The sequence below is a fragment of the Atractosteus spatula genome, chromosome 8 (genome assembly GCF_055471065.1).
Source record: "Atractosteus spatula isolate fAtrSpa1 chromosome 8, fAtrSpa1.hap1, whole genome shotgun sequence".
Taxonomy (NCBI): Eukaryota; Metazoa; Chordata; class Actinopteri; order Semionotiformes; family Lepisosteidae; genus Atractosteus; species Atractosteus spatula.
The window spans coordinates 29,212,341-29,234,722 of NC_142713.1; the positions used below are offsets into that span (position 1 = coordinate 29,212,341).

The following is a 22,382-nucleotide window of genomic DNA, read 5'->3' on the forward strand; positions in this document are numbered from 1 at the left end:
TGATATTTGTGCCAGAACACTTGACATCCAGGGGTATGGTTTGTCTTTTTAGGCTAAACAGAAATCAACAAGATCATAGCCCTCCAAATATACCAACCACAATGCATACCCCAATCTTTCACCAATAAAACTAAATTTATTAGATAATTATTCCATATTGTGGCTATTTACAAAGATTTGAAATCTTATAAGTGGCCTCTAGTGGTAGGTCAGCTCTTACTGTAGTCCCTTCTTAAGCTATCACACCACAGCACTAAATATTCAAGTGAAAAGTTCCTAGGGAAGTTATAGGCATTAACTTGGTAACCTTGATTACCCTGAACAGCACCATTTGTTTCTTCCCTCCTGATGCTTATCTAAAATTGAAAAAATAGATTGGCTCGTGTGAAAGATGACTCTTCTTGCTTCATCATTTTTTTTACTCTTAGCTCATCATTCATTCATTATTTCCTAGGAGCTGGGCAGCATTGGCCGAGCCCTGAAAAACAAAGACACAATTGGAGAATTCAAAACTGCTCACTCAGAAACACATGGACTGGCACGTGCCTGTCAGTGAAATAATGAATCCTAACTTGCAGAGAGGTGATTAACTGGCAGATTACTTTTAATCATTTGTCTTTGATTGTGTACAATGCAATACCAGTCAGTGAACTGCCCTAGAACTTCTTCAGGTCCCTGCAATTGCTGCTGAACCTGATTTGAAAGGAAGAAACTATAAGATGAAATGCTTTACTATTCTTGGATCATTTTAACGTGTACTGTAGCAATTTCCTTAATTCCCTTTATGACTGCAAAATCCAATGCAAGGTCTAGTGTTCCCAATAAAAGAGTAGTATTATTTTATGAGCATATTCTTAAAGGAGAACTGTGGTAGAAAGACAGATTTATAGATATTCTTTAAAAAAATACTTTAATGTTTGAACGTTTTGAGTATCGAGTATAAAGGAAACAGTGATGGAAGTTTAATTGCAAGTAGTATTTTTCATGGCAGCACATTACAAAGTAATATTCACAGTGCAGTAAAGTGATGATAAAGAGACTTTGGCTGGAATTTATTGATACACTCTGGTTTAATAAAGTAAGTTTTATGATTAGGCAGCAGTACCGAGTCCTGTTCAGGACACAAGACCAAATTCTGTTGTACCATTGAACAAGATGTTGCTCAGATTCCTCAAATAAATACCTTGCTGTTTAAATGGGTCCCCAGGTCACCATTGTTAAACAGAATGTGTGCTCAGTTGACTTACCTTATAAAATAAAGGAAAAATAAATATCTTTGGTTCAGAGCAAATATTATATTCATTCTGAATCTTCAGTTCCACAGATGATTTATCAGTTTAGTTATACACAGTAAATTCTTCTATCACATTGTTGCAGGACTCCCTGTAAATAAGGAAGCTCATGAGGTCTAAGTACAGCACATTAAGATGAGGACTATACTCAAGGAGAAATTAATCATCAAACTTACTCAGTTACACACAAGTCTTACTGTCCAAACAACGATCTTTCACACTTCATATTTCCCAGACATTCTAATTCATACCCATGTGCAAAGGGGGCATTGCTACCTCTTTTCGAATTAACTACTAATCGATTAATTATTTACCACAAATGAGACTATTTACAAAAAATAGAGGTTCTAGTGTCCTGTAATGGCAGATCGACTCTAATTACAATTCGTATCACAACAGGTCTGCCACATACATACTGTACAGTATAAGTAGCACTGCAAGCTCCGAGTAAAATGACTTCAATGTATTATGATACCAAACATTAGACTTCTGACATATTTAGTTCTTAGTCCCACAGCACTAATATTTTATACAAACAAGCTAAACTGATTAGTATTATAAGATCACTCACACTAATTATCTAACTGCTTCATCCAATTCAAGTTTGCAAGAAAGCAGGCAGTGGGGAAAAGGCAGGGTTCAGCCTGGACAGGGCACCAGTCCATCACAGACAGACACACACAGACATGCACACACTCACACCTGGACCAGTTTTCCCAGAAGCCAGTTAACCTATCAATATGTTTTTGGACTGTGGGAGGAAACCCACATAGACATGGGGATAATATGCAAGCTTCATTAAAAGAGAACCTCAGGCCCAGAATTGAACCCAGGGCCCCAGCGCTGCAAGGCAGCAGTACGAACACCTGTGCCCCCCTAACATTTTGTAACATTGTGCAAAATGGAAATTATTTAGAAATGTTAGCTTTTAGAACATTTACGCACAGAACAGCAGAATTTAATAACATCTTTTGTGACAAAAATCATTTAACTTGTAGTGCTAAATAGCCGAAGTCCTAGAGTGGGGTCATGTCAAAAAAGGAAATAGAGGACTTAAAGTACTTTGATCCATTTAGATTTGATTCTCCGCAACTGAATCTCTCACTGTTGCTTTCCAGTTGCTTCCTGCCTGTTTCTGAATCTTTTCTGTGTGTTTTTGTATAACCAGAAAGAAAGCTAAAGATAACTTAAAATGTGTTTCTCAAAATTAACCACAGTTGGTTCGTAAAATTCTCAATCTTGTTTTTAAGGTAAATATTTTAGCAAATGCATTGCTTTTTATGTATCTTTCCAACCTTGTTTTAATGAAAGACTCTAGATGGGCAGCACAAGATGAAATCTTTCATCTGACTACAGGGCAGTCTTAATCTTAGCTGCCATGTGCTGCTAACCCTACTAAATCAGTCTTACCTCTGGGTGCAAGGAGAAATCAGGATCCATCAGTGCCTTACGTGTCATCTGCAGTAAAATAGTGCTTTCGGATGTGAACTGTGAACTGTGAAATATACCAGGACCTCAAAGCTTTGCAGCACTTATGCGACAAAATGAATTTTAAACTTCGTTAAAAGGTGTGAAAGGTGCCTGCGTTCATCATGTTATCATTTTCCCTTTTCTCCAATTATTAGATTGTATTAATTATTAGACCTTTCTTTTGAGATGTTGTCTACTTATAGAACTATAGAACTAACCTTCATCAGTGCTGAGAAGTATAATGGGTGTTTCCCAGGCTCAGCAGCAGTCTCTAGTTCAAAATGACTGGAGCCTTACTGCTGTCATCATTGAAAAATGGTGCATTTCTTACAGTGGCTATGGAACTAAGCAATCAGTCTTCCTCCCTGTCCTAAAACAACTTAGGGTTTATTTTCAATTTATTTTTATTTGATTTGTTGAGGGTCAGGTAATGTTTTCAGAAAGCATGCTGTAGCCAGACACTAAACTGTGCTTGGGTGACCTTTGGAAGCCGTGTGTGAAATCAGGATTCTCAGATGCTCATGTACAGCTTTCTAAAAGAGAAGACCTTCTGTAAAAAGTAAATGTAAGCCTCTGTAGATAAGTTTGGGACAAGGTGTAATAGAGAATGCATTTGTCATTTATGATGGTAAAGATTTGAGTGAGGATAGAACATTCCTCTAAATTAATTGGCAAAATCTAATAGTAATCATATGTGTCATATAAGTCGTATTTATGGTAATTAGTGCTTTTCTTAAGATTTGTTAATATAAAAATCAAACATCATTAATATTGTATAGCATTTTAACAAGATTAATGCAACATTTATTCATCACATACAGTGTATCCATCCATCCATTTTCTAATCGCTTCATCCAATTCAGGGTCAGGAAGGAGTGGCACTCAGTTTTGGCAAGCGACTGGTGCAACATATCATACAGTACACCCCAGTCAGGATGCCAGTCCATCGCAGGGCACACACAGACACAAACACGCACGCAGTCACACCAATTTTACGGAGGCCAGTTAACCTACAGTACCAGTATGTCTTTGAACTATGGGAGGAGACGTGCTCCTTTCATGCTCACAGAAGAGCAGCTGGTAAGCCTCGCCGATGGCACAAGGAGAAGACACTGTAATGGCTGCATTGCTGTGGTTACAAGAGCTTTACCACAGCAATTCAAGTGAGGCATTCACTTTATAGCCCCTTCCTCTCAAGGAGACTGGAGGACCCTTGATGTCTTAGAGCTGAAATGCCTTTTGGCTCAGATGTCAGGACACGAAAGAGGGCTTGGTTGTCTGTGTTTACAGTTCTCAGATGCCGTTATTCAACATGAAATATTTTTCAACACATGGGCCTTCAGCACATATCATGTTTTTGCTGTTCGTCATTTGATGTAGATTCATCTCTGTGATATAAAGTTTGAGATACAGTATACAGTACATATGAAACATTCATTCTGCAGGTTTTCGAAAATATTTTTTTTTCTCAAAGGGTACAGGTATTGAATAAAAAGTTTTTGACAGTTGCTGATGTTTACAAAACACAACATGCCATACTGTAGATGTTTCTAGATATCATCCAAGTAGGTTTCTTCAAAGTATAGAAACCTAAGAATTGACTACATTAAAAATGTTTGTGCCTCAAAGACGAAAGGCACATTGAGGCTATTTCCACTGTTTCTTGTGTTACAGACAACTACAGTATGATTAATCTACTGCGTTTGCCTCTTTTCTGTTGGTGATGTCTGGGGATTCTGTGATTGAGATATTACCCGTCAAAATGACTTTTTATTTTGAGGGAATTCCAAGTTATAGCACTGAGTGCTGCTCTTGTAGATTTTCAGATTGTACAGATGTTTCCTTGGAATGTTAAGAAGTTGCTTATTTGACAAAATTAATTACAATTTGCTCAATGGTGTGTCAGCTTTCTTGAAGTTAACAACCTTCCTGCCATCAAGGGATCTAAAATTTGCTGAAGCACGAAGGTTCAGCTGTGCTCTGGCAGTTTATTGACAAGCTCACTAACCCCAAAGCTGGGGCAATCTTTCCAGCATCATTATTCAATCGTTTACATTGTGATGCCATTGATCGAGGGCATAACATAATATAAAACCTGTCAGCTTTTACTTTGATTACAAGTGCTTTCCACCTTATTTATTGTTCCTGGTATTCGGTGTTTGTCAGTAGCTAGTCCTGTTGTCTATTGTTGTTGTCCTGTTGTTTTTTGTTATATACAGTATAGCATTCAGCATCTAACATTGTACTATAATGTACAAAGGCAGCCAGATAAACTTAGAACATAATGGTTACAAATGAGCCATTTCACCTATCTAGCCCATTGGATAGTACGTAATTTATTGATCCAAGGATTTCATCCATCTGTTTTTTTTGTAAAAAGCCAAGGTTGGCTTCACCAGCATCCCTGTGGATGGCTGGATAACTTGTTCCATTTTCCTGTAGCCCTTTGTATAAGACATGCCTCCTAAACTTGGATTTAAATGCTCTTCCAGATAGTTTGCATTTGTGTCCCTTGATCCGTATTTCACCAATTTGAAGAAAACTGCTGGGTTGACTTTGTTGGCGCCTTTGAGGATTTTGAATACTGTACTTGTATTTGGGTCCACTTGTGGTCTTTTCTGTTGAAGGATAAAAATGTTCAGTTCCTTTAGCCTGTAAGTGTGCGCCTTTTCCTTAAGTCCTGGGAAGTATCTAGTTATTCTTCTTCAAACTGATTGCAGCACGGCAATATATGTTCCATAAGATGGTGACCAAAATTGTACATATTATTCTGAATGAGACCTTACTAGAATGTTATACAGTTTTTAAGATATTGTTCCCTGATTTAAATGCTATGCTTTCAACTATATCCTAGTGTTCTGTTTGCCTTTTAAACTACTTGCCTGCTTTATCTAGAAGATGTACTGTAAATGTCTCAAGAAATACATTGTTTTCATAAAGCTTCTTCTGTTTCTCTGTTTTGCATTTTGTATTTATAGTCTGTTTTCACTGTGCATCTATAAATACGAAATGGGAAACACATTGAGCATTTACCATAATTGAAGAAGCACTACTGTTGGGAATTATCTTTTTATGTCCCAACATCTTTAAGCAAATATCCCATATACTGTATAAGCAAAATTAGTGGTTAATTCCCTGCTGAAAAGTAGAAAGAAGAAAAAGCACTGTGTTATACTGCAGAGTCTTCTTCAGCTGTGTGGGAGAGTGAGGGAGAGAGCCTGAGAGCTGAGTGTGGAGGACGAAAGAAGGAGAATGGGATCACCGATGTGGAAGTGGGACCAAGGAAAATGAAACCTGGAAAATGAAGTCAAGAGGAAGTCTGAAAAGCAAAAATCTGTGAATGGATGGAGAGATTTAGTCGGTTGTTGAAAGCGAGGGGAACTTGGGAACCTATATTAAGATTCATTTTGCTTTCTGGAGAAATGACAGACAGAAAAGTCAGTATTTTCATAGACAGGGGAAGTAAAGAGGGGAACCTTTGGCTCAGGGAGATCTTTTATCCTCAGTGCTCCATGTTCCCCTAAACAGTTGCTTCCCCTTGTAAATCACAGGGCACTCTCTGCTAGAGATGCAAAAAGGTCAGTTTGCTGGACAAACATGATACCCTCTGAATGATTTTGCAGTGGCCATGGGAGACATTTATATGTAAGTTGCTGGTACTTACTGATAATAGTGCAGCTTCTGTTGCAAGAAAAGGTTTCAGGAGAATGCGAAGACTGTGAGCGCTTTAGGGAATTGTGGGCAAGAATGTACAGTAGACTATGTGGGTGGTAGTATGAGATTGATTGTTGAGTCTGGAGAGAAAGGTTCCAGTTCAAGGGTCATCCTGTATAACGTTTATGACTCCTCTCTGCTGCAGTTATACCTGTGCTGAATCAATAGTATTTCTTAATTACTGTGAGGTGCTGTACTGTAATTCAGGAAGCCAAATGACTCATAATAGAGACCTCTTTGAAGTATAATTCGTTTTTAGACTTGCATCTTAATAAGAGAGCCACTGGAACCAGAATTATGAAATGTGTTCATTTTGTTTGCTGTTGTCGACTTGCTTGAAGAGTCAGATCTGCTTTCTCTCTAGTGGTTAAAGTTGTTAGGATTTATTCCACTGGTCTGTTGCAAACTGAACAAACTGCTGAACAGCATTACTTATGATCAGACAGCTTGTGAAAATTAAAAATGACATACTAATTAAAATTAGTTTTGCAATTATTTTGTAGAAAACTACTCATTTGGAAACAGTAGCCTTTGACAAGGTGTGCATTTATATGTTTCCAAATAGTAACATGTTTAACCATCGTTTAAACTGACAGATACCACTTAAAATGCCATACTTATTAATAATGTGTTAACTGCACAATACATCAAACTGCCTTTCCTTCTTTTCAATTTACATAGTGATTCCACAAATAATTAAAAATGATTGTGAAAAACATTCTTCAAATCCTAATTACTGAACTTAAGACTTCATCCCATTGTACAAATAAATTGATAAAGGCAGGATTAATTAAGGTAGTCATAATACTGTTACAGAATAGGGAGTTAAGAAAATAGAAAAACAGAGAAGGATAATAATGAAAATAAATAAATACAACACCCAATTTATAAAGAAATGCCAAGAATATACCCAATTGCTTCAAAGTGAATGGGAATCTTTCTCCCACTTCTAGAAATGCTAACTCGGAGACAATGTCTTTAGCCTGGGAATTCCTTATAAAGTAAATTAGTTTCTTAAAATAACAGAAGAGTAAGCTTTCTTAAACAAGGTTCAAATACTTAGCTAGAATCTGGTCTTTAATGCTGATCAAGGTCATCTCATCTGGCACGCTGTTTCTCCTCTTTTCCGTCTATCTTCCTTCTCTGTTTTTTCTCTCTCACATGCCAGCAGCTATATAACCCTGCAATTCACAACTGGCAACCCACTGGAGCTCAGCAGGTGTGAGCCTGGTCAGTACCTGGATGGGAGACCTCCTGGGAAAGCTTGGGTTGCTGCAGGAAGAGCTGTTAGTGGGACCAGTAGGGAGTGTGAGTCTAATGTCCAAGGTGTAGTGACAGGGACACTATACCACGAGAAAGGTACTGTGTTTCAGATGAGACGTAAAAGCGAGGTCCTGACTCTCCGTATTCGTTAAAAATCCCAGAGCATTTCTTGAAGCGGAGTTAACCTCCGGTGCCAGATATTATCCTGGCCTTCAACAGTCGTAGCCTCCTAAACATCTCCATCTATGAACTGGCTTCATCATACTCTTCTCCTCCGCAGAAGACCTGAAATTGTTTATGTTCTTGTTCCTGAAAAATCTGTGCCACATAATAAACATTGCCCCAGAAGACAATAAAATCGGATATGGTCATACCAAAGTTGGAGAGGGCTTTAGCTCTTTTGTCATGTTTTTATTTTTTCTAAACCAGGGTTAAGCCAATCCTAGCATCTCTAGTTTATTAAGTACTAATATTAGTATAGTAATAAGTACTAACTTTAAATGTAAAGTTTTAAGAATAAACATGAGATTGGCATGTGTAAATAATAGTAATGAAAGCTAGCAAGGGCAATATGTTAAGTACAGTAAACCCTTTTTACAACTCTTACAAACTGAGAATTAAATTTGCTGTGGTAAACTACTGTACAAAAACGACCATTACATTTGTTCTTGGATGCTGCTGGATACAATTCTCCACTCTTATGCAGCAGTATCCCGTGACAGTTGTAATTGAGCTGTAATTGTAAATGCCATGTAGCAGGCACATACAAGTACACAGTGGGAGCGCTGCTGAGCTGGGACCAGAAAGTGATATCTCTGCTTCTACAGGACTGTCATCCAGCATCTCCCCTTTCAATTCTAACATCCCCTCCCCGCCTTTCTGTTTCCTCTCCAGATGAGTTTAAGGGCTCAACCATAGTGGAACTGATGAAGAAGGAGGGCACCACCCTGGGGCTCACAGTATCTGGGGGCATCGACAAGGACGGCAAGCCCAGAGTGTCTAATCTGCGCCAGGGAGGCATCGCTGCTAGGTACCGCTGCCTGTCGCCGCTGCTGTTTTGGAAGTGTGTTTTTAAATACACCTCATAAATGATTCCATGATTAAGCAAAAGGATCCTGGGGCTTGTTCAATTAGCTGCTTGTCAGGCATATTTGCTCTTCGCAGGGTTAGGAGGTCTGCTTTCCGTTTCACTAGCTCACATCGTGATCGCACCACAGAGAGAGCAGGAGGATTCGCTGTCTCCTCTCTAATGTACAATCCGCATCGTCTCCCGACACATGTGGGTTCCAGTCGCACAGTATTTTTTTTCCCACAGCTGCTTATCCAACCCATTTGCATCCCTGATTTTTATTCTGATGCCTGTTTTACAAATATTATGGATTACTCAACTTCTTCGTCTTTTTTGTTTTTGTCACCAATATAGCACTGATACCGATGAAACTGCGCAATCGAACAACCTATTTCTTTACTACATAAGACTCTGTTTAATTCATTAAACTGTATTTTATTTCCATTATATTATTTTCACATTGTTAATTTAATACACCTCTCTCACTGTGCACCAGTGTCAGATGAAATGGCATTCTAGACCACATCTTTTTTGTCATGTCCTTGTTTTACATTTTCAATGTTTGAAATTGGTTTGACATCTTGTCATTATCTACTTGGTCCATGAACCCATCAGCCAGTCAAGTTCTTCATCCATAGGGTTTTGACTGACAACTCAGGGAAACTAGATACAACCTGGCTCGTCAGCACCCTTACATAATATGATGTTTTAGTGAGCCACTGGGACACGATTGGTTTTATTTACTCTCCACTTAATGTCTTTTGAATATGGAAGCCAATTAGCTCCACATGAAAAAATATGATTGCGTTGTTACCAGAAAACACTATCATTTCTCAATAAGTATTAATAAGTATTTCTCAATAAGTATCACGTTATTACCAAGAAATATTGCATTGTTTCACTATATTTATTGCATTTTAACAAGATTATGTCACAATAAGTATTGCGTTTTAATGACATATCATTGTGTAAAACTTAGACAAACACCTTTGTCCAGCATGTCATGTAACATAATTCTTGTCTACCACTGCTGGACTTAATTTAACTTTTTCCACAATGAATGAGTAGGCAACTTACACATACACAGAACACTAGGGGTAGATTTGCATTGGTATTTGTGGCATTGTGAAATGATACAATAGTTTCTTTAAATTCATGTCTGTGCATTAATGTTGACTGCTTACGCGGGAGTGCATGTCAATGTGTTGGCAGTTTCATGCTACACTGTGTATTTTCTGCATTTCACACAACTGTTGGGGACGGGTCCAAGGCAGCAACTTGTCACCTGACCCAAATGCTTCCAAAAGCGAGAGACCAGGTTTGCGAGTGTTTGTTTCTAATCACTTAGTGAGTTAGTTGATGACATGTGTTTAACCCAGGAATGCTCAATTACCAGAAGTAAAAATAGAAACTAAAAATACATGCAGTACGTGTTTCCTTTATCCTAATTATTTTCTACAAAAGGGATGTGGCATTATTCTTTTATTATTCTAAATGAAGATGATACTTATACGAAGATGGTATTCTGGTGTCTAAGCTATTTTTAAACATAAACTTGCTAAATGTTTTTGTCTGTTTTGTTTTTCATTCAAAAACTGAAAGATAGCAACTGGTGGTTCTCTCAATAAGTACTTTCAGCTTGGTTTAGGACATAGGAAAAAAACAAGAAACACTTCACTGGAACAGCTTCAGGCCCCTAGAACCTACTGCTACAACCAATAGACTGATATACACTATTGTATGTTGGTGGAGATGTGCTGCCAGCATTATTCATCATAATGCAATGGCAACTGCAAAATAAGTAATGTTGTCTCATTAAAACATGCTATAATGCAATAATGTTTTTTTTATGTATGGTGCTAATTGGCTTTCATACATAGACAGATAAAAAGTGACTTGAAATGCAAAAACATGGAGCAGGAGGGATGATTCTGATTTTCTTTTAATAATCGTTTTAATTATTTAGTGTTATTTTAATTAAACACGCGCAGTTCTGTAATGACTAGACACTCCTTTTCAAACCTCCCCATAGATTTGTCTGTTGTAAACAACAATTAGTGTTTTTCTGCTCATCTGAGACACATTTGCTGACATCCATTATGGTGGATTATACTAAACCAGTGCTAAATACAGCTTTGCTCCTCTGCTAGCAAGTCTATCTTGGGTTTTGATAAGTGGGGCATACTGGTTGCTTTCTGTGTTTTTCTTTTGTGATTTACTCTAGCCTTAACATTTAATGGGCTTAATAACCTCCTCACCTCTGCCCAATCAAATCTCTCCATAACAAGGTACTGTAATTTAGCATTTGTGCCAAGTCACTTGAGTGTGTCAGTCATTCATGAATGAACAGTTATTTAAAATGATGCCAAAAGCATTTAACCAGGACTCAAATTCAATATACAGTAATTTACTTTTCGAAAAATATATTCAATAAATAGTGAGAGGTTTCTTTGGATGTTCAGTGTTGATTGCACATGAATTCTGCATTACTTTTAGAAGAGGATTTATGGTATTTAAGAATTAATTCCTTCTTAGTTATGTACAGGAAAAAGATCATTTCAGATAAAGAAGCCAGTAAAAAGATGCTTCTAAGACTGAATGCCTTCTAAAATATGTCTGTATGTACTGTATCTAAAGGTGGATTTGAGTTTGTTTTCTCCCTGTTTTGGAACAGTTTGGAGTAGTACATAAAAATTGAATGAATTTTACTGGAAGGCCTCCACCAGAAATTCAATGGTGTGTATTTAAGCATCTGTATTAGTCTAGTAAACTCCAGTACAGGAATAGGCAAACGTTTGAGCTGCAAATAAACTGGGAGAAGCACAGCAGCACAATGGTTAGCATTGCTGTCTCACAGTGCTGGGGCCCCGGGTCCAATTCATAGGTTGCCGTCCGAGTGGCGTTTGAATGTTCAATATACTGTACTGTATAATACACAGTCATTTTCTCCTTTCTCAACTGTTTCAACATTTCAGGTTCTCATGTGAAATCATATCTTGTTCTTTTCCTGATTTTAGTTAAGAGTTGAATCTTAAAGATAATCATCTGCTGTTTTGGAACAAATCTCTGAATAAATTGCTCAAGCAGGATGTTACGTCCCATTGTGTGGTCTATGTGTGTTTTGTTGCTATGTTCCACACTTCCTGACCTTGATTGTTCTCCCTTCCCCATTGGTCCCATTATATCATTGTTTCTGTGTGACATCATCTTCAATCAGCTTCTCAACCAATCAGAACTCATCTTATTCACTATATAACATGGAGGTTTTCAGAAGGAAGGAGCCTTTTGTTTGACTTCGGTCCCACTCGGCTTTGGTTTCGCTTCGCTCGTGTCTTCGTACAGCTTCGGCTTTGTTGTTTTGTTGTTTTGTTGTTTTGTTGTTTTGTTGTTTTGTTGTTTTGTTGTTCATCTCTTTGTACTTTCATTTGTTTGTTTGTTTATCTTTGTTTCGCCATTACCTTGCCCTAATGTGTTATATGTTCAACGTTTGTGTTCTTTTGTACCCTGTTCTTGTTGACTACTCTCGTTTTCCCTTATTTGTATTCCTAGTTCACTTGTGTATTTGTGTGAACTTTTGTGTATAGGGTTAGTTCAGGTTGTTGGGTACACTTTACACACATACAGTAGTTGATTTTTGTATTAGTCACACTAGTTTAGTACGGGTGACGGCCGTTTGTCTTGTATGGTTTTGGGTAGTCAGTGAAGGTTAGCTAGGGCGTTTGAAGATGCCGAAGACCGTGTGTTTTGGGTTTTCTTTTGTAGTTAGGTCAGCTTCCCTCACTTTCTTAGCCAGCTCCATTTTGTTTGTTGTTTTCTTTTCTTTGGCACCACTCTAGTTCTTTTTCACTGTTTGTTATTGTGTCCAATTACAAACCAGTCACTTATTCACCTTAAAATCATCACTTTTGCACCAACTATTGTTGTCACGCTTCCTAAGTCCCTCACCAGAACCCACCTGCATCCAAAAATTATCCTAAATGTTACACCCCTTTACCCCTAGACACTTGGGGACGTAACACAGGAGTAGGCTAGGTGCTGGGTTCTTGCTGGTTTTGAGAGGCTTTCAATTAACACCCTGTTAAGACCTGGAAAACACAAATGATTTGATTCTTATCCACTTACTGTAATTGCTCCAATTAAGTCATTAAGGTTGAAGATGGAATGAAAACCAGAAACAAACGTGTTACTCTAGGAGCAGGGTTCATCCCGCCAAGGACCAGATCCTCTCTTCTTTATGTTTGAATTGACTTGATAGTTTTTTATATTTATATTACAATATAAATTATGAGGAAAATGTCAGTAATCGTATTTACAGTGCTTGAGCTACGTAGAAACACTGTTTGATTTGAAGTGTTTGATTATCATTTTGCTAATTGTCTTAACAACATTTTAAAATAGTTTCAGCAGTATAAAATAACTCTAAAAGGAAATACTTCTTTCCCAAATAAATAGAAACATTTTGCTTTTTTTACAGGAGCGACCAGTTAAATGTCGGAGACTACATAAAATCAGTAAATGGGATAAACTTAACCAAATTTCGGCATGATGAAATTATTAGTCTCCTCAAAAATGTTGGAGAGAGGGTAGTGCTGGAAGTGGAGTATGAGCTGCCACCTATTTGTAAGTAATTATCTTCTGTTGCAAACACAGCTTTCTGTGCAAATCTCATTGATCGATCACATAAAATGCCATAATAATTGTTCACTTGAAACAGCAGGCTAATGACCACAGGTAATCACAGTTCTGTCTCTGAAGCAAATGCTTTTTTGTGTTACATAGGGCTGGAAGAGAGGCTCCTTCATTATGACTGCTGCAGGGAATTATAAAATATACCAGTATATGTTATTAAAATAGGCATTTTCTGTAGAATGAGCTCAGTCAGCTATAAAGGTTCTAAGACAACCGATGGTGAGTTAGAGGTACAGCCATCTACTGTACAGTAGAAAGTAGTATTTTCAGAAACTTGGATAAACAAAAATAAAGTGGATGAGCTGAATAAGGCTGGTAGTAGAAAATAAAAAAAATATGGTTGAATATAGAGGAGTAGTGGCTTTGTACATCTATTACAGAGAGTGTACACTCACAGGTCAAAATATTAGGAACCCCCACTGTGTAAACACCAAGAACAGCTAGACACAGGGAAGAAATAGTTGAGCTCCAGTCCTGTTCCACTCTTGTTGATTTTTCATCACATTTGAGAAAATAAACCTGAATAACATTCCCTGGCTATTTGCTTCAGTGGTTGTATGTATTCGTGAAGAGGTAGAGAAGATCCCTAAAGTTGACTTACAGTAGGTTTCTAAATGTATTTTGCCACTGAAATACATTTGCTTGTGGAAATGGAGACATGTCCCTCATGCCAGGTATTGACTCTCACTTCAGAAAGCGAACAGAATTATACATTATAAAGAAATTCAACACATAATATACTGTAAATAGTACTTTTATGGAAAAAATGTTTAGATAGATCATTTTAAAATGGGCTTTGTTTAAAATGTGTTATGTTTTCACACAAACAAAATGTATTATTGTATGCACTGGTATTATAAAACATCATTCTTCAATCTGTTAGTGGAGACATTTTTCCATCAAACAATTTGTACTTCACTGAATTTTCCTTAATTCTATCTGTGTAAAATACAAAGTTGAAGGGGCAATCAAGAAATATGTATGTTCCTGTTTGCCTTTATCTTATAAAGTAAATTGGAATAAATTGTACTGAGCAGCATTTTCTATTTTAATAAATAAGTGGTAAGCATGCCTTCAGACAAACAAACAAGCTCATGTGTGCACAGAAAGGTAGTCCAGAAAATTCTTAAGAGACTCAAATAATTTTGCCTTCTGCAACAAAGTTCACTTTTTAAGAGATTCCAGCTTCTTTGCTAACCACTGCCAGCTGAATATTGCTCTAAACTGTTTTTTGCTAACTCTCACCATAAAGTTCATAGTTTCAATGAACCTTTCTATGTTGCAGTTGTAAAAAAATATACAGTATTTAGCTTTTTTGCGTTGGTGGTTTATGCGATAGTCTAACTTCAAGCTGTTTACTGTGTAATTTTGCAGCAGAGAAGTAGGTTACTAAGTGTCCAGTGCCCAAGGCTGTGTTGAAAAATCTACTTTTAAAAAATTCCTCATGTTTTTTTTACTATTTTGCAGCTGTTCAAGGCTCAGGGGTGATTTTTAAAAATGTAGAAGTCACTTTACACAAAGAAGGCAACACATTTGGGTTTGTCATAAGAGGTAAGTACACACAGGTTGATAAAACAATACAGTTTATGATTGCATTTACAGTATATGTTACTTTTGGTAATATGGTAAAGTAAATTGCACTAGTGTAAAGCAGTCATATCTAATTGCTTTCAGTTTTTGTATGAGAGTCATTGACATAATTTTGATAACGTGACACGTTTATATTAGCTGCTCAGAAAATGTTGAGTACTTGCTCATCCTTAAGTGATGGGGGAATTCTTCTGTGCATACTTAAAAAGATACTGTACATAACTGATAATAGCCAACAGCATGAAAACTCACCACTTCAATTAATATTAGTCAGATTAAGAGGATTGCCATTTTCTTTGGGCATTGACACCATCTTCTTGCAGATGGAGTTCTTCTGAGGCTGAACATTAAGTGGAAGAATCTCTTAATATTGCTAATACTTTAGCCTTTTTAGCTTTGAAATATTGCATAAGAAGCTTCGTATTTAAACATTTGTTTAATTTGCAAAGCCCAGATGTTTTGGATTTTCAAAATTATCACACATTTAATTTATGTCCTTTTAGAGCTGAAGTTGACTCTTTGACACCGAAGTCTCTTTTGTCATTAGGAAACATTAGCCTTTTTTTGACTCTGTGCTTAGTTGCTGTTTTTTCCCATTTTATTTCCTATCCTTCTAAATATCTACCAAATTAGAAACAATTACATGGCCTGGCTTTGGTTTTTATTATGCTACTGTTCCCAGTGTTATGGGAATCTAAATGTCTTGTGGTTGTTGCAGGAGGGGCCCATGAGGACAGAAACAAGTCTCGTCCCGTTGTCATAACCACAGTCAGGCCTGGGGGCCCAGCAGATAGGTAAGAGCTTGTGGAACGGTGTCAGCTGATCCCATAAGCTTTTATAAAACGATATAATCTTCTCCTAGTGTTCACTGGTTAATCATCAGTAATACAGTAACAAATCATTTCCTGTCCCAAGTTCAAGGTAAACCTGTTGTTTCCAAAATATTTTTGTTGGTGTTGAGATGCAGGTATACTTGCTACACAATGGCTGTGACTCATCATCCTAACCCAGGAATGTGAAAATCCACAGGGCTATTGTGTGTGATTGACAAATTGATACATTTTGACAAAAGATTTAAATGGTAAAATATTTGTCTTTTTGGGCATTGTTGGGAATTACTGCGGGAGGTTGCTTGAAATTCCAATGAATATTTCTGCTGTATTTTTCCTAACTCGCATTACCATAAGTGATAACTTTTCCTCCCTCAGATCTAAAGAGAAGGGATCATAATCATTGCTAATCATAGCCAAGCTTTCGCATAATCCAAATGGACTTTTGATTGCTTGGAAATTGAGTGATCTGCCATGCCTTTTTACTTCACAATTGAAATAAATTAGCAGTCGTTTTATTTTATTTCATATCAGTGAAATGGAAATGGAACTCAGTGGTGTGCTATGCTTCAGTGGTATCATATTGTAATTTATTTCAAGTTTCTGCTTTTTTTATTAGAAAGTAATATTGATGTTAATTTTTCTAGTTAATGCATTTTAATGTGGTTGGTATTCCATGTCATTTTGTTTTCATGTGAAAAATGCGCTCTCTCCTCCTCTTCAGCTCTTTTAATTATATTCCATACTTTCACTAATGCATGTTATTTTCCAGTTGAAGGAGCGGAGAGTCGTGTTTATGTGTTAAAGTTACAGCCCCCTCACAGAACCTTCTTCTGGACCCTCCCTCAGGGAAGGCACTGTCAAGTCGGGGGACAGGCTGCTGAGTATCGATGGCATCCGCCTCCACGGAACTTCCCATGCCGAGGCCATGAGCATTCTGAAACAGTGCGGGCAGGAAGCGACGCTCCTCATCGAGTATGACGTGTCGGTCATGGGTACGATCCCAGAATCTCAACCTCCTCTTCTTGAGAGCAGTCTCAAGTGGTGGCGTGAGCCTACACCACTTTCCCATTTTGTCGAACCTCCTGTCAGGAAAGACAAGTTATTCTGCGTGTCATCTCAAAGCAGAGCCCTGTCCCCGGACCATTGGAGAGTTGTGGATGAGTCAGACTGAGCTAGAAAAAACTTACCTGTAGATTAATGCTTTGGTCAATCAATAGAAATGTAGATGAGCAGGCAGTTGCATCAAAGGATTATAATGCTACATTTACATCGTACTTTGCATTCCAAAGGTTTCCAGAGTCTTTTAAATATAGGAGGGAATCCACATTCTGCATTACTGACGTTCAGCGCATGCCTCGGTGACTTGCAGTAACCATTCTGAACCTGCAGCCCCACTATACAGCGGGTTAGACAATGAAATGTGGAATCACTTCACCGGTTAAATTAGATTTCCCAGACTGTGAGAGCCCATAGTGGAATTTACCCAGCACTAGTATCTCTACTCTAACAAAGAGGGCCTTGGTATCTTTAATGACCAAGTAGTCACGAGCTTGTCTGCTACTGTATAGCACAATGTCCTCAGTCAACATAGCAGGGAATTTAATTTGGAAATGGTGGTCCAGACAGAAGAATGCCACCTACTGGTCTATCGAATGCAGCTCAATGGTGCTGCTTTAAAATATTCCATCCCAGTGCTGACAAGGCCCAGCCTTGAAGAGCTTCTGAGATCTGATGAGATCAGTCTACAAGAAAACAGCTAATGTGCTGGTGGTAAAAAAAAAAAGTTAAAACTCCCACCAGTTGTTTCATAGACTGTAACACGAGAAAAGAGAGGGGCTGCAGCTCTCCAAACTGGGAGTTGTGTTTCTTGCATTGCACTTCATTTTCCAACCTTGCACAATTACTAACTCTGTTCCTTTCCAGGAGTGCTTTAGGCCTATAACATTTTAATACATTTGCTCCTGAGACCTCTTAAAAGTATTCTATCAGTATCAACATATAATCCTCAATTGACAGATTTATAGTTTTATGGCCCTATGATGAGAAATGTAATTATAAATGGGTGGAATACATTTCTCTATTGCATAGTTATTAAACCTCAGCAGTTCGGGGGGTTTTTTGGTTTGTGTGTATCAGTATATTACTGAGTAAAACTATGTAAACCACATTTTCTGTACTCCAAAAAGAAGGGGTCATTGATATAAGTTCATTAAGGGATTTATTTTTCACAGGGCTATTCTTTAGCCAGCTTGTAGTGCTATAAACTGGTGGGGGTTTTAATCTATTTTTCTGCTGCTCAGAGTAATTAAGAAGTGCTCATCGAGTTTTGATGAAGAAGGAAAAAGAACAACAAATTGATTTACTTAATTTTCACCATCTGTGAGACAGTACTGGACCAGTGCAGGCAGAAGCTGGTCAAGTAAAGTCCTTTCTGCTCTGATGTGGCAGTTTGGTAACAGCCACTGATTTTGGTAAATGCATGGAGGTGGATTCGTTTTTCATGAGCTAAAGGTCTTTTCACTTTCAGTTTCCAGTGTTGGTGCAAAAGTTAAAATATCAAACCATATTTGATAAAAAAGAGACTAAGAAGTGCAACATTACATGTGTCTTTATATTTCAGAAGAAGAAAGATATGTTATTTATGCATGGTGTTAAAATGTTTTATCATTATCTGTTAATATTTTAATAATCCCTTTAAGCAAGACTTACCAATAGACTGATTTTTTTTATTGAAAATGAGTTTTTTTAATCGCAGTTTAAATTGTTTCAACAAATACTGAGAAAATAAAGAATAATAAAAATGTAGACTTATTCTAAGCAAAAAAATGAATCTGCATGCTCCTCATCAAGTCCCTCAGCTAATAAATCACAGAAACATTAAAGCGATTCAGTCACGGTGGAGGTATCCTAATGATTGAAACATCTTTATTGTTGCATAATTAATGTGCTGCTGATTCATTTTTCAGAAAGCTGTTTGACAACACTGCCAGAAACTCATTCCTCTCTGCCATGGCTCTGTTATTAATGGGTATACACTTATCACCCCTCTCCCCTTCTTATTCCTCTGCACTTTAACCAGTTCGCACAAAGCACTTCTTCCCACCTGGAGAGAGTTATTTATACCACAATCTCTTCTCCCTCATCGTGTTCTCCGCTACATCAGCCAGCGTGATAAATAGGACATGAGAAGCCGTTGAATTGTTTATCTCCTTGCATTCTTACCAACAAGCCCTCTGTCGCCCCAATGCTTATAATTATAATTGCACCCAAAGACAAGGCAGTGCTGTCCCAGCTCCAGCGACAGAGGAAAAACCCCAACCCCATTTCCCTTTTCGTTTAGCTCCTGATTGTGTTTCATGTTTAACCCTGAATGAAAAATAAGAAGCAGACAGCGGACCACCTCCCAAACACCTAAAAACAATACAGTGTGTGCTTCTGAGTTACCGAATATTACACATTGTTGTAAAGTCTGTTTACAGAGACATGATGTTGTGCTCCTCAGTTGCTTAAATAAATAATTTTTCCATCACTGGTCCATGTATTTGTGCAGGGTTTTGAGCTTTAAAGCTTAAGCAGACATTGTGCTTCTTTCACTAATAAACTGGGTGATAAAGGTACAGTAGATCAGTTCCTGTACAACCAGGAGGAAATGAAATAGGCTCTGTCCTCCTAAGTCAGTCAGAGCCAGCCTTGATTTTGTTTCCTAGAATGTTCTTTTTCTTGTTTTTTTTTTTACAGATTCAATAGCAACAGCTTCCGGGCCTCTGCTAGTTGAAGTTGCCAAATCCCCAGGGTCAAGTCTGGGAATTGCATTAACTACCTCTATGTACTGCAACAAGCAGGTCATTGTCATTGACAAAGTAAAGCCTGCCAGTATTGCAGACAGGTAATTATTTAACAGTTTGTGCATTTTAATCATGTTCCTTTTGAGTTTCCAGAAATTCAGGTGCTGGCAGAGAGATAATTGCCTGCAGTTGTGATGCTTAAAAGTATTTCAGCTCATTATGATTTCTGTAACAGGCTACTGGTGAGATAGTCATTTCTGGTTTTGAATGCTGTTCATTGCTCCAACATTCTCTTAAGAAATCAATATCTTTACATACATATTTTTAAATGCAGTATTGCTTCTGTGGAATTACAGTATGTGAAAATCTAAAATGTGTAAATGCTTTGGTTTTTTTTCATTATGATTCCAAGAGCTTCTGGCTAAGCCTACGTATATGGGCAGGTAGTTAAGATGTTTTCTTAGAGATATGTAAGCACTGATAACTGATTATAGCTCTTAGAAATTTAATGAGGACTCTGCAATAACAGTACCCTCTTACATAAAATAGAACACACAATGAAAAGTGAAAATGTGAAGAACTGAACACAACAAGTGAAATTGTTCTAAAACATTTAAGGAAAATAATACCCAGAAAAAAAGCCAAAATTCTATACTCCTGCCTTATATTAATCATTTGATCTAAAACACACATTTCCTTAGTACATAACAAAAATCACAAATTTCACTTCAGCTTCCCAATACTTAAGCTTTTCACTGTAATGCTTAACTAGGCAAGTTTCTCACGGTCACTGTGTTATTTTTCCGGTTATTCCAGTTATCACAAGAAACACAACACCGAACTGCTCAGGGTTTGAGAACGAATTCCTTGCCTTACATATGTTTCTGAATGCATTTCAGTCCACCATGAGCTCTTACCTTCCTCCTTTCAAGTTGAAGACCTGCCTTACTCCCCTCTGTTTCTCTTGCAGGTGTGGGGCACTGCATGCAGGCGACCATATCTTGTCTGTTGACGGCACAAGCATGGAGTATTGCACTTTAGCTGAGGCTACCCAGCTCCTGGCCAGTGCCTGTGAGCATGTCAAACTGGAGATCCTCCCTCACCACCAGACCAGGCTGCCTCTGAAGGGCCCTGACCACGGTAAGAGCCCTCAGGGGTCCCGGCGCATAGCTGGGGGGCCGGGGGGCTTGGAGAAAATGAACCGCTCAAAACAAAAGAGACTAGAGAGGAAAAAGATCAGAGCAGCCTGGAGTTATGCTCCACAGCGGACAGCTGTAATGCCTCGAAAAATCAACAGCTACATGAAAATAGGTCGTGAAAACTGTTTTGTCTTTTCTATTGAGGGCTTATATCTGCCCACAAGCTGTATGTTAGGCTTGAATCCGATTGCATGGTACAGTTAAGCATTATAATTTCTGTAGCTTCACATGTAACAGAAGCACCACGTAAGGTTTCAAAAGCCCATGGAGAGCTGGTCAGAGTGTGGGCTAAGCCAGTAGCTGGTGGTGTCTGGGCTATGAGGCATACAGCAGGCAAATCATCCTTGGCTGGGCTTGAGCCTGTGAGGGGAAGTCCTCATTCCCTGAGAGCTTGCATTGCTGTCCATGAGAGCTACATCACTTGTTCTAATGCCCTTGTAGTTATTGTGGGGTAAACAATGCATGACAAATGGCAAAAAGTCTGTAAAAAAAACACATTTATTTGTGGAGTGCTGTCTGCCTCATCCTGGAATGAGGGTAATAGCAGCAAAACAACAGTTAATACTCCACAGTTTCAGTCTGGGGTGGAGATACAGTATAAAAAGAAATAAATATAAACTGAAAACTCAAATTCAAAATGTATTTTTTATAAAATGACTGTAAAATCTAAAACATTAAAAAAACCAGAACGTCGAGGGGTGCCATGGGGTTTTGAAACCTGGCTATACTCTGTGGCAGCTTTGCTTAAGAGCAGAACATGAGATTTAAGAGTAATTACAGTCATAAAGTAATGGACTGACAGCATTCTTCATACTGATGCTGAGTGCCAAAGGTTTAGAGACAAATGCATTGTTATAACTAGCAAATTGCAGAGCTTTGTTTATTATCACCCATACTATAATAATGTATCGCTGCATGGAGCTGCTGTTCTACTGAGCCGCTTCTGCCTAGTCTGGTACAATGAGAAAAGATTACAAGCAAAACAGCTTCAGGCAGCAAGGTCCATATCAGAATTGATCGGATCATGGAAATAGACAAGTCGCTACTCTAGGTCATCTAAATTGTTATTGCTATTATTATTTTGCTTGCTTAGTTTTCCATCATTCTTTTCTCTGCTGTTTTAATTTAGCAGCAGAAAGGGGAGGGGAAGCAGAGTGGATTGTACTCCAATTGTGTAAGAGTAGCTTAATTTCCTTTAAGAGAGGCTTTGACTATCATTATCAAAACATCAGGCTGCTGCAGCCTCATTTGGATCCAGGTCTACATACCACTGTAAAAAGTCAGTTTGGAATATCTAGCGGTCTTATTGTTCTCATCTGGTGATGAGATGATGCAAGTACTGTAGTTTTAAAAAATAATGGTCAGGCCAGGAATAGAAAAACCGAGAAAAAACATGAAAAGCATTGTCACTACAGATAGCTGCTGAATGCGATGATGAACAAGATGAATAAATGAATAAAACAAAACAGCTAACTATG

The 22,382-nt window shown here is 37.9% G+C and overlaps 1 protein-coding gene across 1 annotated transcript in view; it reads left to right on the forward strand.

Annotated features, from left to right (window-relative positions):
• The window catches only part of grip1 (glutamate receptor interacting protein 1), a 179,822-nt gene that overhangs the window by 108,721 nt on the left and 48,719 nt on the right, over positions 1-22,382 (forward strand). The window contains exons 4-10 of the mRNA XM_088922593.1: positions 8,634-8,769; positions 13,283-13,428; positions 14,965-15,048; positions 15,806-15,881; positions 16,767-16,912; positions 19,659-19,806; positions 20,676-20,845. Coding sequence (XP_088778719.1) covers positions 8,634-8,769; positions 13,283-13,428; positions 14,965-15,048; positions 15,806-15,881; positions 16,767-16,912; positions 19,659-19,806; positions 20,676-20,845 — 906 coding nt within the window. The remainder of the gene's footprint in view (positions 1-8,633; positions 8,770-13,282; positions 13,429-14,964; positions 15,049-15,805; positions 15,882-16,766; positions 16,913-19,658; positions 19,807-20,675; positions 20,846-22,382) is intronic.